General features: G+C 42.9%; 1 protein-coding gene across 2 annotated transcripts in view; it reads right to left on the bottom strand.

The window, feature by feature from the left end:
• ARL15 (ADP ribosylation factor like GTPase 15) overlaps positions 1–21,976 on the bottom strand; it is a 446,735-nt gene extending 424,759 nt beyond the window's left edge. For both annotated transcript variants that reach the window (XM_047762220.1, XM_047762299.1), the window contains exon 1: positions 21,828–21,976. In XM_047762220.1, the coding sequence (XP_047618176.1) occupies positions 21,828–21,875 (48 nt within the window). In that variant the 5' untranslated portion in view covers positions 21,876–21,976. The remainder of the gene's footprint in view (positions 1–21,827) is intronic.
• Between the last annotated feature and the right edge of the window lie 2,279 nt (positions 21,977–24,255).

The raw sequence follows: 24,255 nt of genomic DNA, 5'->3' as shown, positions 1-24,255 counted from the left end.
CCCTATACATCAGACACAGCTGCCCCTACACATCAACAAGCAGCTGCAGTATCTTTAACCGAGTTACTCTGCACTGTGTTCATCAGGAGGAGGCAGAAAGATTTTTGAAAAGCTGGTACTGGAAGAATGAAGAGAATCGGTGGGATCTTTTTGGTGACAACAGTATCTTAAATGCTTGTTTTATATACAAAGTTCCAATTCAGAAATAGCCAATACTTTTTTTTTTCCCACTGTACAGCAAGGGGATCAAGTTATCCTTACATGTATACATTACAATTACATTTTTTTCCCCACCCTTTGTTCTGTTGCAACATGAGTATCTAGACAAAGTTCTCAATGCTATTCAGCAGGATCTCCTTCTAAATCTATTCTAAGTTGTGTCTGATAAGCCCAAGCTCCCGATCCCTCCCACTCCCTCCCCCTCCCATCAGGCAGCCACAAGTCTTTTCTCCAAGTCCATGCTTTTCTTTTCTGTGGAGATGTTCATTTGTGCTGGATATTAGATTCCAGTTATAAGTGATATCATATGGTATTTATCTTTGTCTTTCTGGCTCATTTCACTCAGTATGAGATTCTCTAGCTCCATCCATGTTGCTGCAAATGGCATTATGTCATTCTTTTTTATGGCTGAGTAGTATTCCATTGTGTATATATACCAAATCTTCCGAATCCAATCCTCTGTTGATGGACACTTGGGTTGTTTCCATGTCCTGGCTATTGTGAATAGTGCTGCAATGAATATGCGGGTGCACGTGTCTCTTTTAAGGAGAGGTTCGTCTGGATAGATGCCCAAGAGTGGGATTGCGGGGTCATATGGAAGTTCTATGGATAGATTTCTAAGGTATCTCCAAACTGTTCTCCATAGTGGCTGTACCAGTTGACATTCCCACCAACAGTGCAGGAGGGTTCCCTTTTCTCCACACCCCCTCCAGCACTTGTTATTTGTGGATTTATTAATGATGGCCATTCTGACTGGTGTGAGGTGGTATCTCATGGTAGTTTTGATTTGCATTTCTCTTATAACCAGCGATGTTGAGCATTTTTTCATGTGTTTGCTGGTCATCTGTATATCTTCTTTGGAGAAATGTCTATTCAGGTCTTTTGCCCATTTTTCCATTGATTGATTGGCTTTTTTGCTGCTGGGTTGTATAAGCTGCTTATATATTCTAGAGATTAGGCCCTTGTCAGTTGCATCATTTGAAACTATTTTCTCCCATTCTGTAAGTTGTCTTTTTGTTTTCTTTTGGGTTTCCTTTGCTGTGCAAAAGCTTTTCAGTTTGATGAGGTCCCATGGGTTTATTTTTGCTCTAATTTCTATTGCTTTGGGAGACTGACCTGAGAAAATATTCATGATGTTGATGTCAGAGAGTGTTTTGCCTATGTTTCCTTCTAGGAGTTTGATGGTGTCCTGTCATATATTTAAGTCTTTCAGCCATTTTGAGTTTATTTTTCTGCATGGTGTGAGGGTGTGTTCTAGTCTCATTGCTTTGCATGCAGACTGTCCAGGTTTCCCAGCAATGCTTGCTGAATAGACTTTCTTTTTCCCATTTTATGTTCTTCCTCCCTTGTCAAAGATTAATTGACCATAGGTGTCAGGGTTTATTTCCGGATTCTCTATTCTGTTCCATTGGCCTGTCTGTCTGTTTTGATGACTGTGGCTTTGTAGTATTTCTTGAAGTCTGGGAGAGTTATGCCTCCTGTTTGGTTTTTGTTTCTCAGGATTGCTTTGGTGATTCTGGGTCTTTTGTGGTTCCATATAAAGAAATAGCCAATACTTCTAAGTTCTTGTGGCACTAGACTCTCTTAAGTGTTTTATATATTTTAACTCAATTCAGAGGTAGATACTATTATTATGCCCATTTCGCATATGAGGAAACTGAGGCACAGAAGCTGCACAGCAGGAACGTGACAGAGCTAGAATGCAAATGCAGGGAGTCTGACTCCAAGGTCAATGCCCTTTAACCTAACTCCATGCAGCTTTTCAGCCCAATTACTGACTCAGCAGCTATCTTGTGTACCTATGCCGTTTCTCGGGGATGCAAAGAGGCCCACAACCCAGCCCTGCCCTGTGACACAATGGGTTTTGTCCCGTAACAGAGACAGGAATCAAGGCCCCAGGCAGGGCTGAAGCTAGCCCATTAGCACCTCTGTGCCAATGCACAATAGGGACCTTGGCAAGCTGGGCAGGGCCTGGAGCACAGGTACATTGCTCCCTTGGCCAGGCACCTCCGTGTGGCATCCAGTGAGCTTAATGGTCTAGGGCAGGCCTGGGAGCAGCCCTGGAAGGAGCCCCAAGTCAGTTTGAGTAATGGAAGACTGCAAGAGAGAAGGCTGAAATCAGACGATGAGGGGAAAGGCGAACTCTCTGACAAAAAACTATTTCTGCAACACCATGCTCTGTGATCGTTTTAACTAGCCAGGCTCACACAAGCCACTGTAGCTTCACTAACAATGCTTCCCGACAACTAGGTGATTGTTCCCGACATGGCACATGCAGACTTGCTCACAGGCTGCCCTGACCAAGCAGCCCTAACCAGGCTGCCTTTGTAAAAGCAACTCCCAGCCCCCAGTGAGCTGCCGGTGACCGGCTTTCAGTCCAGTGGGCAGGCCATCCTTGTCAGCTTCGGACTCAGCACCTGGAATCACCAGTTCTCTGCCCTGGGACTCTGGTGCCAGAGGGCTTGAGGGGGCCCAAACCCCAGGCACCCTTCCAAGGAGATGCAGTCTGTGCAAGAGGGACAGGTTATCAGCAGAGTTCCCTGAGAGAGGCCAGGCCCTTCACTCACCAGGCACCAGGACTCCTTTGGAAATGTAACTGCTTGGAGTGGAAAGTATAGGCTGAGGATCTTAACAATCAAGTAATTGAACCGTGGGTCTGTTTCTGACCTTGGACTCCCTCCCTGCCACACAACTAAGTTGGGCCCACCTTCTCGCACCTCCCTGGTCAGGGAGCTGCTGGATGAAATTATTTTGGGGAGTTCCCACCGTGGCTCAGCAGAAACAAATCTGACTAGCATCCATGAAGACACAGGTTCGATGCCTGGCCTCGCTCAGTAGGTTAAGGATCTGGCGTTGCTGTGAGCTGTGGTGTAGGTTGCAGATGTGGCTTAGATCCCGCGTTGCTGTGGTGTAGGCCAGCAGCGACAGCTCTAATTTGACCCCAAGCCTGGGAACTTACATATGCCAAGGGTGAAGAGAGACAGAAAGGAAAGAAAGGGGAGAAAGAGACAGACAGAAAGAAAAGGAATTATTTTGGGAAAACATCCACCTGATTCTACCATCTTTCATATGGCTGTTATCCTCACCCCACCCAGCTCTGTGCCTCCTCCCAATCGAGCTAACCAGGCAGTAGCCCCTCTCTCCCCAGCACTCCTTGGAGCCTTCTGCCCTGGGGGTGGACGGGGTGCAGGTGGGGAGGGTGGAGTAGTTAATGTGCCTACTGGTCAAGAGGGAAGGGCTTCCAAGCAAGTCTTCCTGGGTTCAAAGCTTAACAATGCCACGTCCCAGCTATATTTCCTCCAACAAGCTGCTTCATCTTTCCATGTCTCAGTTTTACCAGCTGAAAAACAGATTCCCTACTCCCTAGAGCCTGTAGGAAGTGCCCGCCAGTATCAACATAGAGAAGGGGTTTTCTTGTTGTTGCTTTGATGCCAGTGAGAGGAGGTGGCAGAGGAAAGGATGGCAGGCACTGCCCTAGAGAACATGTACTATTCCAGTTAATCCTCACAATAAACCCAAGAGATAGTTACTCTTATTAACAAGGGAGGAAGTGAGGCACTGAGAAGTAACTTACCAAAGCTAGAGCAGTGGAGCCAGGCAGGCAGTTCTACCCAAAGCCTGTAGCACTCGACCATGAAACAAACTCCTCTACACCCACAAGAGCCTTGTTAAATACCCCCTCTACCTTGTGGCCTAACACCATCCTTTGAGATCACCTTTGAGGATCCAGAACGCTCCTTCCCCTACTCCTTTCAAGGCTCATGGCCCATGAGCTCTAATATCAATCACTACCTACCTCTCCTTGTCAATAACATTGGCCAAACTTGCCCACTTTTCACTGAGGATTTCTGCATCTGCCTCTGCTTTTGCTCCAACCTAAGTCCTGCCCTGGTCCTGGTGACTTCATCAACCACAAGGATGCTCCATCCAGCACCTTGGCTGTATTTCCTCTCCTGCCTGCTAAGCTCTCCATCCTTCCCACTGTTGATCACACACTGGAGCCTCCCTTCTAAGAAGTGAGAACCACTCTACCTCTGCCATCTTAAATTCATAGCACCTATTGTCTCCTGCATTGAACTCTCTCCCTACAGTTTTATGAACAGTTAATCCAAGTAACACCCATTGTCCAGCCTCATCCAAGACCACCTAAGTGCACCATCCTCTATTTTCTACTCCCCATTCCTTCCTCTCCATTACCTCAGAGCTCAGGACAGTCCATCACTTCAACCATCCTCTTGCCAGTGTCCTAAATTCCTCTACTTTATTATCCACCCATTGAACCACCTTGGAAAAAGCCCAACCTTTATTTTATTTATTTATTTATTTTGCTATTTCTTGGGCCGCTCCCGCGGCATATGGAGGTTCCCAGGCTAGGGGTCGAATCGGAGCTGTAGCCGCCAGCCTATGCCAGAGCCACAGCAACTCGGGATCCGAGCCGCATCTGCAACCCACACCACAGCTCACGGCAACGCCGGATCGTTAACCCACTGAGCAAGGGCAGGGATCAAACCCGCAACCTCATGGTTCCTAGTCGGATTCGCCAACCACTGTGCCACGACGGGAACTCCAGCCCAACCTTTATTAATCCAATTGCCTGAACAGTTGGATTAATCCTTTGAAACCTACACCCAGTTTCAAACTCTGGAAGAGGGGGAACAAAAAAGTCACACAGCCACCAGATTTCTGTCATTGTTCAATCATGATTTCTGATGACTTCAACACTACCCAGCACCCACCACGTCTGTGTCCCTGGTCATCATCACCCTCATTCTCCACTGTACCTTCTGCAGCTTGACCCCTGTGCCACCACATTTCAATCACGCTTGGTAAGACGACCTCACATTGCACTTCACTGGCATTTAACCATCTCAAGTTCAGTCCCATTTAACGGGGCATTGCCCCTCCACATCCCCACCCTCCAGTTCCAGCCCTGGCCCATCTTCTCATTCATGGTAAAATTTCTGGACAGACTCAGCTGCAGGGACGTCATTTCCACACTTCCCACATGGCCTCTGAGGGCGCTCTGGCCAAAGTCACGGCTGACAGGAACCCAGAAGTCACCTTGCAGCCATTATCTTCCACAATCTCTGGGCCACAGTTAACACAATTGGCAACTTCCTCCTCCTGGAAAGCCTCCCTTCTCAGCCTGCTTGATAGGACACTCTGCAGACACACTCTAGGTTTTCTCCCAACCTTTCAGTGCTCTTTCCTTAGGGGTCCTCTTGAGATTCGCGTGCCTACTATGTGCCGGCACTGACCAAGGCACTGGGCTTCCTCAGGTTTGCCCCTCCTCATTCTGCACTACCCTCCCTGGATGAGCCTGGATGTGGCCAGAGCTTTAGTTACCATATAAGGGGTAAGGATGTGAGGTCAGATGTTAGCCAGACCTGGGCTCAAATTCTGGCTCCATTACATGACAGGAATGACACTCAATTTCTCTAAGCCTTGGTCTCCTAATCTCTAAAATGGTAGCAGTAATAAATATTGCATAAAAAAATACTTTGCACTGTGTATCCCATGTGCTGATTTAATATAGGATATTTAGGGCAAGTAACAAATGTTGCATACTATTTTAAACTGAACATCCAGAACTCACCTCAGTGCCCCCATCTACTCCCATGAAATCTCAACTTGAATTTTGCATAAGCAACGCTAACTCCAAAATCAAACTCATTTTCCCTCTCCACGTGCTATTCAAATGTCACCAACCACAGTATGTGACCCAACTAGCCTCCTTGATGCCTATACCAGTCCTAAAACATGCCCATAAACCCTGTGACTTCCTCCTAAACTCGGCCCCAAGCATGCCTTTGTGACTGCAGTGATGAACACAATTCTGTAGAAGCGATGCTGTGTGACGGCTGAGACTAGGTTAGATAGTAAGATGCCCCAGGAGTCCATGCTTTTCCGGCCCTTGGATTTGCATGTTCCCTCCCCAGGTGCTAGACTAGTATATGAAGTAGCCTTGAGATGACCCCCAGCCACCATCTGATTGTAACATCATAAGGAATCCTAAGCAAGAACAGCCTAGCTGAACCCAATTTACCTCCAGATTCATGAGTGAAATAAATGACTATTAAGCCACTGCTTTAAGGTAGTTTGTCACTCAGGGATAGATAACCAGGGTGATGCTCAAACCAAAAACCGGAAAATTATCCCTAAAATCTCTGTTCTCATCTTTGATATCCATTTATAAAATGCTAGTAATTTTCAAATGTTGCTTAAATCCATCTACTCTTCTGCATCCTTCCTGCCCCTACCTGGCTTTGAATACCATCATTTCATTCCTCAATCAGGACAGCATTTTCCTAACGGGTCTTCTCCCTCCAGTCTGGGTGTCCTTTCCAACCCTTCTTCACACTGCAAGCCAGATCTGACCATGTCACTCTAGGCAAACTTTGAAGGTTCCCATGATGTGACCCTAGATGGACTCTGCAGCTTCAAGTGCAGCCACTGTTCCTGACTCTGCTCCCTTGGAGTTCCTTGAAGTGATGGGGTTACTCACCCCTAAGTCCCTGTACAAGCTGTTCCTTCTACCTGGCCCTGGCCTGCCTGTCACTGGGCCAACTCTACTCAACTTCAATGTTGCAAATTAAAAATGGCTCCTCTGAAAAGCTCTCCTTGGCCCTCAAGTCCAGGTTAAGTTCCCCTTTCATATACTCCATTAGAACCTTTATTTCCCTCTAAATAGAATATGCCACTCCTGGAGTTCCCCTATGGCACAATGGGTTAAGGATTCAGTACTGTCAGTGCAGCAGCTCAGATGGCTGCTCTGGCGAGGATTCATTCCCTGGCCTGGAAACTTCCATGTGCATGGCACAAAAAAAAAAAAAAAGAGAGAGAGAAGAGAGAATATACCACTCTAAGACATAACTGCTTCTCTTCATCTCTACAAGAGTATAAATTCCTTGAGGGCAGTCAATATTGTATTCATTTGTATAACCTCTGGTGACAGCACCAGAGCATAAAAGACTTATGAATAACTGGAGTTCAGTAAATGAATGATAAATTATGTAAAGGTAACTTTATAATCACTTAAAGAATTAAAAATAGGAAAAAGGATAGCTATTCTGAGGATACAAGATGACAGAAAAATCTTGAAATAGAAGAAATACGTGAGGTTATGTCATTAATCCCATCTTTTTATAGATGAAGAAATTGAAGACAATCACATTGACTGATTTGTCCAAACCTCCCACGTTGGCTGCAAAGCCAGAGGTACAGTCAGGTCCATCAACCCCCATAGCACCTCTTCAGTAGGCCAGATTTCAAATGAATAACACAACTAAATTATGTAGGGATTCCAGAATATGGCCAAGTAATATCTCCAAATTTAAAAAATATGCCTTATAACATTGTTCTTGTGCCTGGAAATAGCTCTTTAAATTTCTTTGGAGTACACACTCATCAGAATGGGTAAAGAGAAGGACTGACAACGTAAAAACTATTGGTGAGGATATGGAATAACTGGAACTCTACACCACTGGCAGAAGTCTAACTGGTACAACCACTTTGGAACCATGTTTGGTTGTATTTAGTAAACATACCTGTGCCCTGTGAACCTGAAATTCAACTTTACCCTACAGAAATGAGTATTTCCACCCAAACCATGCATAAGAATGCTTGTTGCAGCTGTATTCTAAACACTCCCAAACTGGAAATAATCTAAAGGCCCATCAACAATAGAATGGACTTGGGAGTTCCCGTCGTGGCGCAGTGGTTAACAAATCCGACTAGGAACCATGAGGTTGCGGGTTCGGTCCCTGCCCTTGCTCAGTGGGTTAACGATCCGGCGTTGCCTTGAGCTGTGGTGTAGGTTGCAGACGCGGCTCGGATCCCGAGTTGCTGTGGCTCTGGCGTAGGCCGGTGGCTACAGCTCCGATTCAACCCCTAGCCTAGGAACCTCCATATGCCGCGGGAGCAGCCCAAGAAATAGCAACAGCAACAACAACAACAACTACAACAACAAAAAAGGCAGAAAGACCAAAAAAAAAAAAAATAACAAAAGAGAAACTGATCCATGCAACATGGATGAACACCCAGTTATACTGAGTGAAATAAGTCACACAAAAAGAATACTCAGTTGTGATTCCATTTATATCAAGTTTAAAATCAGGCAAAACTAATCTATGTCAATACTGCCTAGGAGTATCTGAGGTATTAGACATCTTTTATACTGCCATCTGAGGGTGCTTACAAGATACAGGTACATATAAATTCATCTACCTGTACCCTTAAAACTACATGCTTTACCTCATGTAAATTATATCTCAACTAAAAAACCACGCTGAGTGAATAAAACATTTGATTAGAAAAAAATTGGTGCACGTTTCCTTTACATAGTAACTTTATCTCATTCAACCCTCAAAAAAGCCCTAGGTTATGGGATGATATGTGTAATAATTTTTTAAATTGTAATAAATATACTAAATTTCTTTTCATTCAAATGTTAATAGAAATAAAAATACTTAGTCACCTCTGGAGAATGCTAGAAAAACAACATAGTATTCTGAAAGTTAGTAAATAAAGGCAGTAATTCAGAAAAAAAAAAAAGTCCTAGGTTAAAACTTTTTAGTAAGTAAGATTCTCATTTAATAGTCATAATTGTTACCTTAAAAAAACCTGAATCAGAGAAGAAAGGAAAAAAGAAAAATTAAGTGATAGTAAACATGAACCTTAACATTCTTTGGGGGACAAGTCCCAATATGTGTAATCTGCAAAACAGACCAAAAAACACATTTTGTCCAAGGTCAACTACAAATTTTTGGTGCCCAACTCCTAAAACATTCCAGAAAGAATGTGCTCCTACGTAATATATAGTTGCATTATTTCACAAAAATTGTACACTGTCATTTTTCAAGATTTAACAAAATCCCCACGGTGTCACCGAAGAGGGTGAGGGGTTAAGATTAAGACATACACAAGAGAAAAACTCACTTTATCTGCACTGGAGCCCTCTCCCTCTGCTGACGTCATTATATTGAGTCCTATGGACTCTTCAATCAGTATAGAAATTATGTGATTTTTTTAAAACAGCACTTTAGCATTAATAAAAACATAATCAGTAATCATCAGAGGGCTCTGATGCCATCTGAATTTTCCAAATGAGGAAACTGTGGTTCAGAGTAATCTGTCTTAAACTAGGTTCCCAGTATTGAGGGTTTTAGAAATAAGTACATTCTAAATGTATACACACACCCATCCAGACACACAAATTTGAGAGTGGGGAAGGTCTGTCATCTTTTTATTCTGCAAGAATAAAACTGAATTGTTTTATTCTGCCAGGTAATAATTGGAGAGAGAAAGACCATTGTTCACTATCATCAGTATAGACAATATATTCTAAATATCTACAAGAAGTTGGAAAGATATAATCCATTTTTTAAGTCTATAAATTAAACCTTTACAACACTCTGGCTTTTCAATTTTGCTATGGACTGGCATTTGGAAAATACCTTATATCATGCAATTAACAGGTGGAATATCTGGGAATCAAATACAGACCTTCAAACTTTTTCTTCTCTATCACAATAATAAAAACAGGTACAGATTAAGGTTATGGATGTGTCACTAAATGTCCTAACAACTGAGGCAGTTATGATTACTCAATTCCTACTCAGCCTCAGCTTCCTCAACCACAGAATAGGAATACTAGCTCCTACACCTCTCAGAGGGTTGTTGAAAGGACTCAACGAATGGTGAATGCATATTAAACACTTCCTGCAAAATCTAGGACAGAATAAAAGTCTCAATAAATGTTAATTAGCATTATCACCAGCTTTATTACGTAACTTAGACTTAACAGCAGCTGATTATACCCAGGCATGGTTCTAGGTGCATTACAAATATTAACTTATTTATTCAATATATCAAAGCTTTAAAATGCACCTATCTTTTGACCCTACATAAAATCTTTTTCCAAAACTTGATCATAAAATACTCCAAAGGATTGGAAACATTGCACATAATACTCTCCCTTTTATAGATATACATGTACATTTGCATATTAAAGGCTATACAATAAACAAACTTGTTTAACTTTGTTTGACCTAGTTTCCAAACTTACGTGGCAATGAAACCTCTTTTTTGCACTAAGACCCATTAACAAAACTACTGCTCTTCACAATACACTATCATAAAATACCCAAGGTTTGTGGAATATCTATTGCAACATTATTTGTAACAAACATTAACAAAATAAAAATTAGAACATAAAAAGTCTGTGAAAAGGTGGTTATTTAAGAAAATTATGGCTTATGGGTATAATGAAGAAAGTTAATGTTGCAGAAGATAAGTTTTAACAGTTTAAGTGTAAAGAGCAAGTTATAAAACCTTGTCTTCAATATAATGCAGGATTGAAAACTATTAACTGCTTCTGTGTGAGGTGCCTGAACTACAGACATATATTTTTTTCCATTGTGTGCTTTGCTGTGCTTTCCAAATTTCCTAAGCTTTTACCTTAATGTTACCAAAATCATCTCATTCCCTACACAGGCAAGAATATATATAAACATGTACATGTGTTAATACGATTGCAAAACAATTGTTGCAAACCATAAAACAAGCTGATGAATCATAATAGACTGAAAGGCACATAACACAATTTCATTAAACAACTTATGATTCATTGTGTAGTACTGAAAACAAGTACACACGTAAAATCATGCCTCAAAACAAACACCTCTTTTCTTTGAGCTTCTCACAAAATCCAAATAAGATCTCTACATATGAAACCAGAAATGGTAATATCCTAACTGGAAATACAAAATAAATGTCTATTGATACATACAGTTAACATTTATTAATCTCGAAAACTTTAGAGAAATAAAATGAGTTTCACAAGAGAGTATTAAGATGACGGAATAGAAGGACTGGAGCTCAACTTCTCTCCTAAAAACAACACAATTCACAACTAAAGGCTGAGCAATCTCCACCCAAATGGACCGGAAACTTTAAAAAAGATACCCTACTCCAGAAGAAAAAGAGGAGGCCACATCAAGAGGTAGGAGGGGCAATTTCACGATATAACCAACCCCATACCTCCCAGGTGGGAAGCTCCAGACTGAAAACTAACTGGTTCAGAGACTCACCTACAGGAGTGAGAGTTCTGAGCCCCACATCAAACCCTCACATGCTGGGATCTGGCACTGGGAAAAAGAGCCCCTGGAGCATCTGGCATTGAAGGCCAGTGGGGCTTGTGCACAGGAGCTCCATAGGACTGGGGGAAACAGAGACACCATTCTTAAAAGGCGCACACGGACTTTCACATGCACTGGGTCCCAGGGCAGAGCGAGGGCTCCATGGGAATCTGGGTCAAACCTGACTGCAGTTCTTGGAGGACATCCTGGGAAAACAGGGGTGAATGTGGCTTGTTGTGAGGGAGGGACATTGAAGGCAAAGCTCTCGGGAATATTCAGCAGCTGCCTTTCTCTGGAAGTGGCCATTCTGGGAAAATCTGGCCCCACCCATCAGTCAGGCTGAGAACCCCCAGGGCAAACAACAATTCAGGTGGGATCACAGTCCTACCCCTCAGTAAATAGGCTACCTAAAGACCCCTCAGGCACACAGCTGCCTCCAATCCCATCCAGAGACTAAGCCCCAACCACCAGAGGGACTAGAATCAGCTCCACCTACCAGTGGGCAAGCATCAGCCCCTCCCATCAGGAAGCCTACAGCAAGCCCCCACACCGACTTCAGCCACAAGGGGGGCAGACACCAGAAGTAAGAGAGGCTACAACTCTATTATCTGTAAAAAGGTCACCACACCAAAAACCTATAAACATGAAAAGACAGAGAACTATAACTCAGATGAGGGAGAAAGGAAAAACCCCAGAAAAGCAGCTAAGCAAGGAGGAGATTCTTAGCCTCCAGGAAAAAGACTTTAGACTGTTGATGTGGAAGATGATGCAAGACACTGGAAACAAACTGGAGGCAAAGATGGATAACTTACAGGAAACACTGAGCAAAGAGATACAAGATATAAAACTTAAACAAGAAGAGATGCAAAATACAATAACTGAAATAAAAAATTCATTAGAAGCAGCCAACAGCAGAATACAGGAGGCAGAAGAATGAATAAGCGAGGTGGAGGACAGATTAGTAGAAATTATGGATGCAGAACAGAAAAGAGAAAAAAGATTGAAAACAAATGAAGAGAGTCTCAGAGAACTCTGGTACAATGATAAATGCACCAACATCCGTATTATAGGGGTGCCAGAAGGAGAAGAGAGAGAGAAGACAGAAAAAATATTCCAAGAGATAATAGCCAAAAACTTCCCTAACATGGGAAAGGAACCACTCACTCAAATCCAGGAAGCACAATGAGTACCATATAAAATAAACCCAAGGAGGAACACCCCGAGACACATATTAATCAAACTGACCAAAATTAAAGACAGAGAAAATCTTGAAGGCAGGTAGGGAAAAGAAACAAGTAACATACAAGGGAACCCCAATAAGGTTATGGGCAGATTTTTCACCAGAAACTCTGCAGGCCAGAAGGGAGTGGCATGATATACTTAACAAGGAAAAAACCTCCAACCAGGATTACTTTACCCAGCAAGGCTCTCATTCAGATTCAAAGGAGAAATCAAAACCTTCACAGATAAGCAAAAGTTGAGAGAATTCAACAATACTAAACCAGCCTTACAACAAATGCTAAAGGAACTTCTCTAGGCAGAAAAGAAAAGAGAGCAACAGGAAACAAAAATTCCACAAATGACAAGGCTCACCATATATAGTAAAGGCATATATACAGTAAAGATACGAAAGCATCCATGCACAATTATCCACCAAAATCAGAAATCATAAGAGGTGGATACAAATGCAGAACACTGGAGATGAACTTGTAATTAAGAGAACAACAACCTAAAACAATCTCATATACATATAGACTCATATCAAACCAAAAATCTACAATTGATACACAAACAAGGACTCTCTGGAGAAGAAATATATCTCATAGTAAATAAGTGCATAATCCACCATGAAGGGGGTCATCTGACATCATTCTTGGAATGTTGAAGTCTTCTTAGATCTGATTCTGATTTCCTCTCCAAAGAATTTATGATAATTATAATTAATGCAACTGTACAATTAAATACAGTTCTACAATTGTATTATTATTAACCATTTCTCTCCATGGTACAATGTAAGGTCTATAATGTCTTATCACCTAGAATGGTATAATGCCTATATTGAAGAATCAATAAGATGTAACAAACTGTGAGGATATATTTATATAGTTACAATGTTTTTTAACCAGTTTATGTATTTTCTATTTTACTTATTTTCAGAGGGTGTATTATTTTTGTTATTCTTATCAGTTATTCTTTTTATTATGCTATATAAAATATTTAATGGTATATAAGGCTTTCTTCTCTACAAATTTTAGTTGAATATACACAATTTTAATATAATGCCAATTTTTAAAGAAAAATTGAAATGTAATAGATAATACTAAATAGTAAAGATGAAAGCCATACAAAATGGGATAAAGCATAGAATAAATTTCCTATTTGTCTCAGCGTATTTTCCATTCCACTTCTCCAGAGGGAGACACTTAATCTATTTAAGATCCATGATATAATAATCTGTTTGAATGTAATTGTGTTTAAATATATGTATTTTATTCTGTAAAAAAAAATATTCTGTAATAACCTGTGTGGGAAAAGAATGTGAAAGAGAATGGATGTGTGTACATGTATAACTGAATCTCTTTTGCTGTACAGCAGAAATTATCATAATCTTGTAAATCAACTATACTTCAATAAATTTTTTAAAAAAATTAATAAATAAAATGAGTTTCACAAAGGGTGGTTATGTTATTGTCTTTAAAATCATTAACATAAAACAATAGTATATATTCTGTACACATGCAAATATGATAAAAAGACAAAAACACACATGAAGATGATACCCACTAGTTTGAGGGGAGCTGTCACTACTGAGAAGGGAAGCAGAAGAAAGTGGGAGAGCAGAAGGCTTTTGCCCTAAAGTTTTTTTTATAAGAACACAGAGTTTAAGTTAAAACGGCAAAATGCTAACAATTTCAATCAGGGAAGGAGGTAAATAAAAGTGTGTTTTCTTGTTTTCTCTACTTGTACTCGTATTTATTAAACATAAAGCTTCAAAAGAATTGTACTTCACTTTAGCTCCTGACTCCATGTGCAGGTTGACTAGGAACAGATGCGGATCTTCTGTGCCTTAATCAATGGTCCTGGGACGGCTCCAGACTGTCATTGCTTCCCCCTGACAGGCCAGAGAAGTAGCTCTCCTATTGAAACAAGGACCCCTGGGAATCCCTCTTGGGAGGGACATGGCCACAATTGCTAGGATCTGAGCCCTCAACCCTCAAAGAGGCAATCCAGAAGTCAAAATAGTACCCAGCAAACCTATATACAAAGGAACCTGATAAAGGTCATGGTCCTGCAAATCCACCTTCTGACGTGGTTAGTTACTATTAAAAATCATGTCACGTGTTTGGCTGTGAGCCACAGAGCAGAGCACCAACACTTATGCACAAGGGTGAAAGCAAGAGTGGGTAAACAAATGAAAGCAAAAATCAGTGAGCAATCTCTCAACTTAAGGCGCAAATCCACGTACTTCCCCAACTGTAGCAGGGCCATCACTGAGTCCCCTCAAGGGCTTCTCCCAGGTGACCAGGTGATGGCAGCAATCAAGTGGCCTCTCAATTTCCAGCCCTGTATCTGAATCATGGCATCTCTCACTCATCCTCTCAACACTATTCATTATTGCTAAGTAGGCAGTACTGAAAAACACTTTCAGGCATCAGCTTGGAACCTACCGGGCTGGGCTCATAGTCCAGTCCCGACATTCCACCGGTTACATGATCCTGGCCAATACTCCACCTCAGCGCCTCAAGCTTCCCCTTTTCTCAATCTATACGTCTTGTATAAGTCTGTAGTATCTAATTAATAGGACCGTTAAGAGGATTAAGTTAGGTGATGCAAAGTAAAACACTTTGCACTATACTTGGTTACATGGTTCCCTATTTGCACCAGACTAAACACTGGTGATAAAAGAATGATCAAGATGGCCAAGGACCTTGCACTGATAAAGGTCACAGATTGGACAATGAAAAGATTTGTGAAGCACCCAAAGTTAAGATGGGTAACCATCTGAGCATTAAGCTAAGCGAGGGTACCCCTCTAAGCAAAATGCTCATGAAGTCAGCCCTGCTAGGAGTAAATGTACTCATTTTTGCAGATATGTGCAGAAATGAGGGTCAACAAGAACTGGGCTTCTTAGATTCAACCAAACACCAGAGGTATTTGAGGAAGAAGCCAGGGGCAGAACCACAGCATAACTACAGGACCCCCAGGCTCCAAAATAAAAGCCTATCATTAACTCAATTTGTGAGACCTGATAAGCATTTGTTAACAAAAACGCAGTTACTAAACGTTCCCTAAAAATCTCTCTCTCCTTCTAGTCTACCTCAAAAAACAAATCCTTTAGAATTAATATCATCAGACTTTGCCCATCTGAATTCCATATGCAAAAGGCTACTTGAGGCCCCACGTCAAGCCAGCACAGCCCCACTTCCCAGGCAGCACTTGGTTAAGGAGCTGAGCAGACTTCAAATAAACTGATGGATAGACCCCCGGTCTCAGGGACTTTTTCAAAAGATGACTAGGGCCTGTGGCTCTGAAGGTACCCTTGAAGTGACACTAGGGAGCTGAGAATCAGGGTTGCCTGGAAACCCATATGTGGTCACTTGATGAAACATTAGATACTGCAGGTCACCTCAGTCACCAGAGTCAGAACATCACAGGGCAGGAAGGTCAGGACTCAACCCAGTTCTTTCCATCCAGCTTTTTCCTTAACAGTCATTAGGCTGAGCCAAGCCCTCAAATACATGGGGAACATCAGTCAGCCTGCTCCCAACCCATTGTTTCTTTACTCAAGCAGCAGCATGGAATTTACATGAAATACACTGTCTAAATTTCAAATGCAACCCAACAGCTTTAACACCAACCAGCAAAGAAGGCAGTGAAGAGGGAGGATTCTGGGGCCACAATCCCAGCTCTATTACTTGCCAGCTGTGTGAACTTGGGAAAATTGTACAACCTCTCTGAGCCTGGGTTTAATGCAGTACCAGTGGAAAACACATTATCTAGCATACAGAAAGTGCTCAATAAGTGTTAATTGATTCTCCCCCACCCCCAGCACACCTACAGGCACATGGCTGAGGTGTCCTTCAGAATCCAAGCTCCCAGAGGGTGTGACTCCTGTCCCCATGGGTCCTCTCTTAGGACTCATGCAACAAGCCTGGGACAATAGAAGGTCCAGAACCAGAGCTACCGCCTTTGTATTGCAGTCCCTGCCTAATGGTATAGATCTTTGTAAAATTTTTTCTATGAAAACTGTTTGCATTCTGATTACTTTTATCTTAAGATTTATCAAAAAAAGAATATCTACATGACTAAGCCAGTTGCAGTTAAGATTAAAAATGCTTGCCTATCTCGTTATTTTAGGTCAGTGTGATCATAGAACATATAAGTTATAATGGTCTTAGTGATTCAGAGTTAAAAACAGCACACTTTTGAGACACCATCAGATAAAGTCACAAATGTGCAATCCCTCCTCCTTTCCAATGCGCTCATTTAGAACCTAGTACCTGAGGGCTCTGTGTATATCACAGGTTTCTGTTCTTGGTTCATTAGCTGGTTTGCATTCTGCAAATGGTGATGGATTTGTGCTAATCCACTTATCTTCTCTCACCTGATGCTTCCCATTGACACACAAAATTTTTATTAATGAGAGTGACTGCCTATGACCAAGAAATTAGGCCAAATTCACCAGCCTCTATAAGGAGGAAACCTAGAATCCTGGCCTCATGAGACCTCAAACCCAACACACATGTGCAATGATCATTATCTGACAGTTAGCATCCAAGACCAATGACACACTTTTAGTTGTCATAGTTTGAAGCCTAGCTTTGCAGGAGTTCCTGTTGTGGCTCAGCAGTAACAAACCTGACTAGTATCCATGAGAATGCAGTTTTGATCCCTGGCCTCGATCAGTGGGTTAAGGATCCAGCCTTGCCGTGAGCTGTGGTGTAGTCACAGATGCAGCTCAGACCTAGCATTGCTGTGGCCGTGGCATAGGTGGATGGCTGTTGTTCCGATTGAACCCCTAGTCTGGGAACTTCCCTATGCCGCTGGTGCAGACCTAAAGAGAAAAAAACGAACAAACAAACAAACATAGGAGAAACCTACCACAAAGCCAAGGAGCACATTAGAAGCTGCCTCCTCCCCCATGTACCCACACAACTGTCCTGCCACAGGTTGCTGAGTCATCATCTGCCTGCCAATCATATAGCCATGGGGATCCCAGCTGTGCATCCACCATGACTCAGCATCACACACAAAGCAAGGGTTCCATAAATATTAAGTGGATTAAGGAAAATATCAGAATGTGGTTTTATTTTCAGATATTAAAAAATCCTCTAGAGTCTTGTGACTTCCTGCGTACTGATTGTTCGCTAAACCTTTCCTCATACTGAGACTAATTTAAAAAGAAGCCCAATATTTACCACTGAGCTCTAATAGTCATTCCACAGGAGGTATAACAGTAACAGCAAGGTAACCATAGTACATCAGCGTCTTACACCTGAAAAGCAATATACTATTTATAAATCACTTTCTGTTATCTCATGTCATCAGCAGCAGCATTACACAAAGCATAAATAAATATTATTGCTATTGTTTGATGGCAGAGGAGGAAAAAGGGTGAAATCCAGACCAATCAACATGAGTCAGGGCACAAAGGATCTTAAACTGAAAGGAAATCTAGAAGGTGATCTTGTCCACTTGGTACACATGTTTTTCTCTTTCATTTTAACTTGACGATTTTCTCCTACCTTCTTCAAAAAGCTCCACACTTTGTTTTACTAGTTCTACCTGTCAGGAGAGAGAAAGATGCTGGTATCGCCTGTTGGAATAGCAGCAAAATCTTTACCCACAGACCTGACAGGTGTGAACAAGGCCCTTAAAGTCCACCATAAAAATGGGAAAAAAGATATGTGTCCTGTCAGGCAGATTCCCTTGTCAGCTGGAAAACAGACTTTTACATCAAAACAGCCACCCAGGTTAAACCAATTATATCTTGATAATCTTCAAGTTAAAAGATACATTTTGCATTCCCCAGAGCAAAACACCTAATCCAAACAGATTTTATCTTGCCTTAGCTTAGAAACTGGAGAGTAGAACTGTCCCTTCTCGTCTCAAATTCATTCAATTCAGCAAATAAAGACTCGGCAAGGAGTAATACATATAATTATTTAGGATTAGCATTACCATTATTCCCCTAAACTGAAATCAATAAAAACTCTGTCCTGGAGTTACTGTCATGGCGCAATGGTTAACGAATCCGACTAGGAACCGTGAGGTTTCGGGTTCGATCCCTGGCCTTGCTCAGTGAGTTAAGGATCCGGTGTTGCCATGAGCTGTGGTGTAGGTTGCAGACGCGGCTCGGATCCCGCGTTGCTGTGGCTGTGGTGTAAGCTGGTGGCTACAGCTCTGATTAGACCCCTAGCCTGGGAACCTCCATATGCTGCAGAAGTGGCCCTAGAAAAGGCAAAAAGACAAAAAAAACCTCTGTCCTAATATTGTCACTATCTCTGTCCCTCACCTTATGTCACCTCCAATTAAGAGTATTTCTTTTAAGAAACAGCAGCCACAAGGATCAGAGGGCTTCCCCATCTGTTCTAATATCCTCAACCTTAATGAAAACTGTTAAAAATAGCACCTCTACCTCTCTCTCATTTCCCTTCCTTTCCACTCTCCTCCAAATAAAAAAGGTTAAGTGATGCCATCCAGCCCAAAGAACAACGGACGATACACACACACACAGCTCCCTCTTCCAGCTTCCAAACAGCAACAGCAAGAAATCAAAAACACCAATTTAAAAGAAAAGAGAAGAAAAGACAGCACACACATTACTCCTATCAATGCATGGACAGGGCACTTACTCTAGTCCACAAGCTCAGCAAAATCTAGAGTCAAAGTCAGAATAAAAGGAGTGTATTTTCTCTGGAAGAGATAAAAGAACTTGGGAGTCGATTTTCAAAGTAAGATCCAACAAAAATTTCATTTTTTAGAAACTGGTTTTTAATAAATACCATACCCAGAGTATATGCTAGCAAATGAGTCTGAAAAGTAAGAAGAAAAGAAAGATGTGTGAAATATTTTCTCTTGAGAGCTGATAAGCAAAATTAAACACAGAAGACCACCTCAGGAGGACTGTTTCCTTTTAACTTCAAGTTTAAGGATTTCCTTCAATGTTTTCACAGCAGATACTTGGCATGCTCATAAGAATGGACTTATTTCCTTTAACAGGTTTTTTTTCTCACTGCCAATGATTAGCCAAATAATTTTGGTGAGACTGTTTCACTGCACTTCTGAATTTTAAAAAAAAGATCATATTTAAGAATCATATTTAGCATCTGTGAGGACGCAGGTTCAATCCCTGGCCTTGCTCAGTGAGTGGGTTAAGGATGTGGCATTGCCGTGAGCTGTGGTATAGGTCGCAGACATGGCTCGGATCCAGCGTTGCTGTGGCTGTAGCCAGCAGCTACAGCTCCAATTGTACCCCCAGCCTGGGAGTCTCCATTTGCCTCGGGTTCAGACCTAAAAAGACCAAAAAAAAAATAAATAAATAAATAAAATCATATTTAAGGGGACAAAATGATTTTTTTTCAAGTAGGAATGCATAGGGTATGTGGGGGCATAGAGGTAAAAATTTAAAAAGCCATGTCAATTTGAGACTCACTGATCTTGACACAATGTTGTGAGGAAACTGACAAAAAAAATTAGTCTGCTTTTAAGGTAAAGTAGAGCCCCACATTCATCCACCCACCCTTAAACTCTCCATCCAGAAATTAACCTGAGTAAACAGACTCTTCCAATTGTTTTCCCCTCTAACAGCTTTGGCACCCCAAAGACAGCTTTGTGACGCAATTTGCAAATTTAAAACTCACCCAGTAAATAAGATAATAAAACAATCAGATCTACTCCCTTTTTAGGAACTACTTAAGTCTCCAAAATTAGCTTTCAATAGTATAGGTAATGCGGCCATGTCTTATTTGATAAATAGCCTCAACAAACTTTGGCTTTAATTCTAGCAGACTACAAAACAAAACCACAGAACTGTATTTTACAGAACAAACTACAAAATAGGTTAAATTCAGAAAAATCTTTAAGTAACGTTTGCCAACTCTCCTAACCTACAATGACTGCACTTTGCATTTTAAAGATAGCTCCTAACTATATTACCAACCCCTTAACCCGCTCCAGTAGTGGAAGGATAATGTCCCTTTATCACAAAGAGGAAGTTTCCTACATCAACAAATGATCAAAACAGAATTTGAACTCAGAATTTTTGACTCCCCTCTGTTTACAAGGTCATGCGTTAACTGCATTCACCATTGCTCCCCACAAAACCATCAGATCAGGAAGCTTTAGGGGAAATAACCCAAATACAAGGCAGCATTACAGAAGCAGTCCTTGTCCAGCATTTCTTGACCATGAAAGCATTCAGTCTTTCTTAGTACAACATTAAACGTTAATTCCTAGAAGGCACTAGCAAATCTCTGCCAGGCCAATCTGCAGTCAGAAACCAACTGCTTGTGCCCAACGAGACAGCACAGTCAGTTTTTAACCATCTACTTCAACTCTGCATTGCAATAGCGGTTCTGGCTAACAAAGTAAACCTGGTAATTGTTTAGGATCGAAAACAGCCAATGTCAATGAGAAACACAAACACGCAGCTCTGGGTAAAAACAATTTCTGGAACAATACATGGTGCTTGCACAATTCCACACACACACACACAAAACAAGTCCATTCTTCAAGTAATGTTCAGTTCCAGCTTTGGGCCAACACTTTTCCCACATGAACTCAGCACAAGCCTGGCCTAAAAAAGCACAGGTAGGATCCAATCCGTGCACAGGGTAAAAGTGGCATGCATCCACGGCAGGAACTGGGAAGCAATGCCTGCCCCTCTCCAGTCCAGTTCCAGCCAGGCTGCGATGTAGTTTAGTCCCGTCTACTTTATGGTAATGTGTTTTTAAAACCTTGCTGCGACCCAGGTCATAGCTTTAGAGATCTAATAACGACCAAATGACCGGGCTGCCGGGCACTTAGTAAGCCATTCTAGTTATGGTTCTTTAATAGCACCTGGAGTTCTGCTAAAGGGAGAGAGGAAAACTCCTGCTTCCTCAGAAAGTCCTCTGCAGGAGCGCAGCGAGAAGCAAAGAACCTGACCGCTGGCAGGGGACGCCCCACTACCGCGGCTTCATCTCTCAGGGACCCCCCCACCTCGGCGCGCCCCTCGCCTCGCGGCACCGCTGGTCCGGGCCGCACCTTTACCTGTCAGCCTCACCACCCTCTTCCTAGCTGCGGCCCCGCCGGCTCGGCTGCCGCCCCGCCGAATCCCGGCACAGCTCAAGAGCTGGCAGAGGGAGCAAGAACCCAAAAGGCATCCCATCCCAAAGAAAGAAAGCAAAAACGCTGTTCCCCCAGGCGGAGGGACATCGTGCACATAGGGATCCGAGAGGCGACACGCCACCCCTGCCCCACACCTACCAGATAATCCATGTACAGAAACGCCTCAGTTATCCGGAGATCAGACATCCGGCACCCTAGAGCATCCGGAACGGCTCCGAACCCGGAAAAAAAAGAAGCGTCTCTGGCTGCGAACGAGCAGCCCCTGAAAAAGCCAGCAACAACGAAAATAGCCGAGAGCAGCCGAAGAGCCGAAGATTACACAAGGGGCGCGGCGATTGGCCAGGCGGGCGGGCAGAAGGCAAGGCGAGTCCCCATTGGCTACAACTCCTATAAAAGGCAGGCCACTGCGGGTGGCAGTGGAGAAGCGCGGGAGCGGTGAGGGCGCTGGTTCCTGTGAGGAGGGCGGAGGGGCGGAGGCTAGGGTGGCGCGGGCGGAAGAGCGTGCGGAGAAGAGCAGAAAATCGGCCTGTGCTACCGCCGCCCGAGTTCTGTGTGCTTCTGTAGCCTCCAAGTTGGGTGGATCGGAGCCAAACTGTACTCCAGGGCAGGAGAGCCTTCGTCTCTCCTCCCACCACCCCGTAGGAAGCTCTCGCTGAAACGTGGAAGGCTTAGCAGCCACCGATACTTCATGCCCCTGTCCAGAGGGCTTTCCCAAAGGCCCTGCGGCCTCGGGACTGCACCGTCGGTTAGGAAATTTAAGAAGGTATACTGAACTGACAAGCCTGTGACTAGGGGGCGGCCCATCATCTTCAGAATGTGAAGCTGAGAAGGCAGACAGCTCCAGCCTGCTGTCCCTGGGGTATACGGAAGCCCTGCACAGCGCGGCCAGAGGTAACCCAGGAGACTCCCTTTTACCAGAAGGCTAAATTGCCCCAGGAGAATTCGCTCTTCACCAACGTGAAATGAAAAGGAAAAAAAAGTTGAAGGACCCTGTTTAAGTCGGTTGTGGGCTTGAGACACCCAGGAAGCAGGAGCTGGTCAGATCTTTGCGTGCTTTGTGTCCAGTTACACTCTGCCCAAGTCTATTGCCCCTGAAGAAAAAAGAAGGGCTCTGAAAAGACCCAAGTAATAGTGTTTGTGACCCAGTGTCATTACAAACGGTGTAAGTATCTACTAGCAGATGCACTTGAAATGTGTGCATTTCCTAGTAAGTAATGTGGAAGTTGTCACTGGGATTTCAGTACGTCATTAAGCTTGTGGGTTGGGGGCCTGGAGCCTGAATCAGACTAGAGTCTAGATACAAATACTCGATTTTTTTCGAAGGTTATGAGAGCCAACTGAGCAGTGCTAGGCACACCCATCTTATCAGGCTCAAGTGACTTAGGTGCCCCACTCCCTACCCCTCCAGCATTTGAGGATCAAGGATTGCACTCACTTGTGTGAAGATCTTCCAAATAATGTTTCAGGAGTCAACTTCATCAACTGAAATCTTTCTGAAAAGACTGCTTCTACCAGTTGTTTTGGGGATTGAGTTTTTATTTTCCTCCTAACTTGGCACCTTCTATATCCTCAGGAAATTTCCATAAAATAAGCTTCCCCAGGGTTTCCAAAACAGTTCTGTGAGATATCCGTGGAATTCACCCTAGATGTGTAGATAAACCCAGAAGGGAGTGTAGCACTCTTAGAGGGGACTCCAGACTGGCGAGCCACGTGATGTGGGGAATCTCATCTCTGAACCTGTTTCCTTGGCTGCAAAATGAAAATTCCTATGGTCAGAGGATTTTTTGAAGGAACTAAAGGTGTATAAATATACATGCAGTCAGTACAGAGCTTAATTTTGTTTAGCAATTTATAGACAGGGCAGTGTGTAAATAAGAAATCATAGTTCTGAAGAAATTACAGTGAGTTTTTACCTATGCAAGAATTAACTAAACTTAATAGCATCTAGCCATTAGATCCAATTTTGAGTGTTTTTGGCATGCTGTTAGGTCAAACATGTGTAGGTTTAGAAGAGATTTTTGAGGAGTTCCCATTGTGGCTCAGAGGTAACAAACCCAACTAGTATCCATGAGGGTGTGGGTTCAATCCCTGACCCCGATCAGTGGGTTAAGGATCTGTCATTGCAGTGAACTGTGGTATAAGTTGCAGACATGGCTCAAATCTGGTATTGCTGTGGCTGTGGTGTAGGCCAGCAGGTGCAGCTCCATTTGACCCCCAGCCTGGGATCCTCCATATGCTGCAGATGCAGCCCTAAAAAGACCAAAACACACACACACACACACACACACACACACACACACACACTTTGATGGAATTCCCATTGTGGCTCAGTGATTAACAAATCCGACTAGGAACCATGAGGTTGCGGGTTCAATCCCTGGCCTTGCTCAGTGGGTTAAGGATCCAGCGTTGCTGTGAGCTGTGGTGTAGTTTGCAGATGCAGCTCAGATCTTGTGTTGCTGTGGCTCTGGCATAGGCCAGCGGCTACAGCTCTGATTCAACCCCAAGCCTGGGAATCTCCATGTGCTGCAGGTGTAGCCCTAGAAAAAAAAATTTAAAAAAGATT

This window comes from Phacochoerus africanus, chromosome 1, assembly GCF_016906955.1.
Source record: "Phacochoerus africanus isolate WHEZ1 chromosome 1, ROS_Pafr_v1, whole genome shotgun sequence".
NCBI classification, from domain to species: domain Eukaryota; kingdom Metazoa; phylum Chordata; class Mammalia; order Artiodactyla; family Suidae; genus Phacochoerus; species Phacochoerus africanus.
This window is presented reverse-complemented; position numbering and strand designations above follow the sequence as displayed.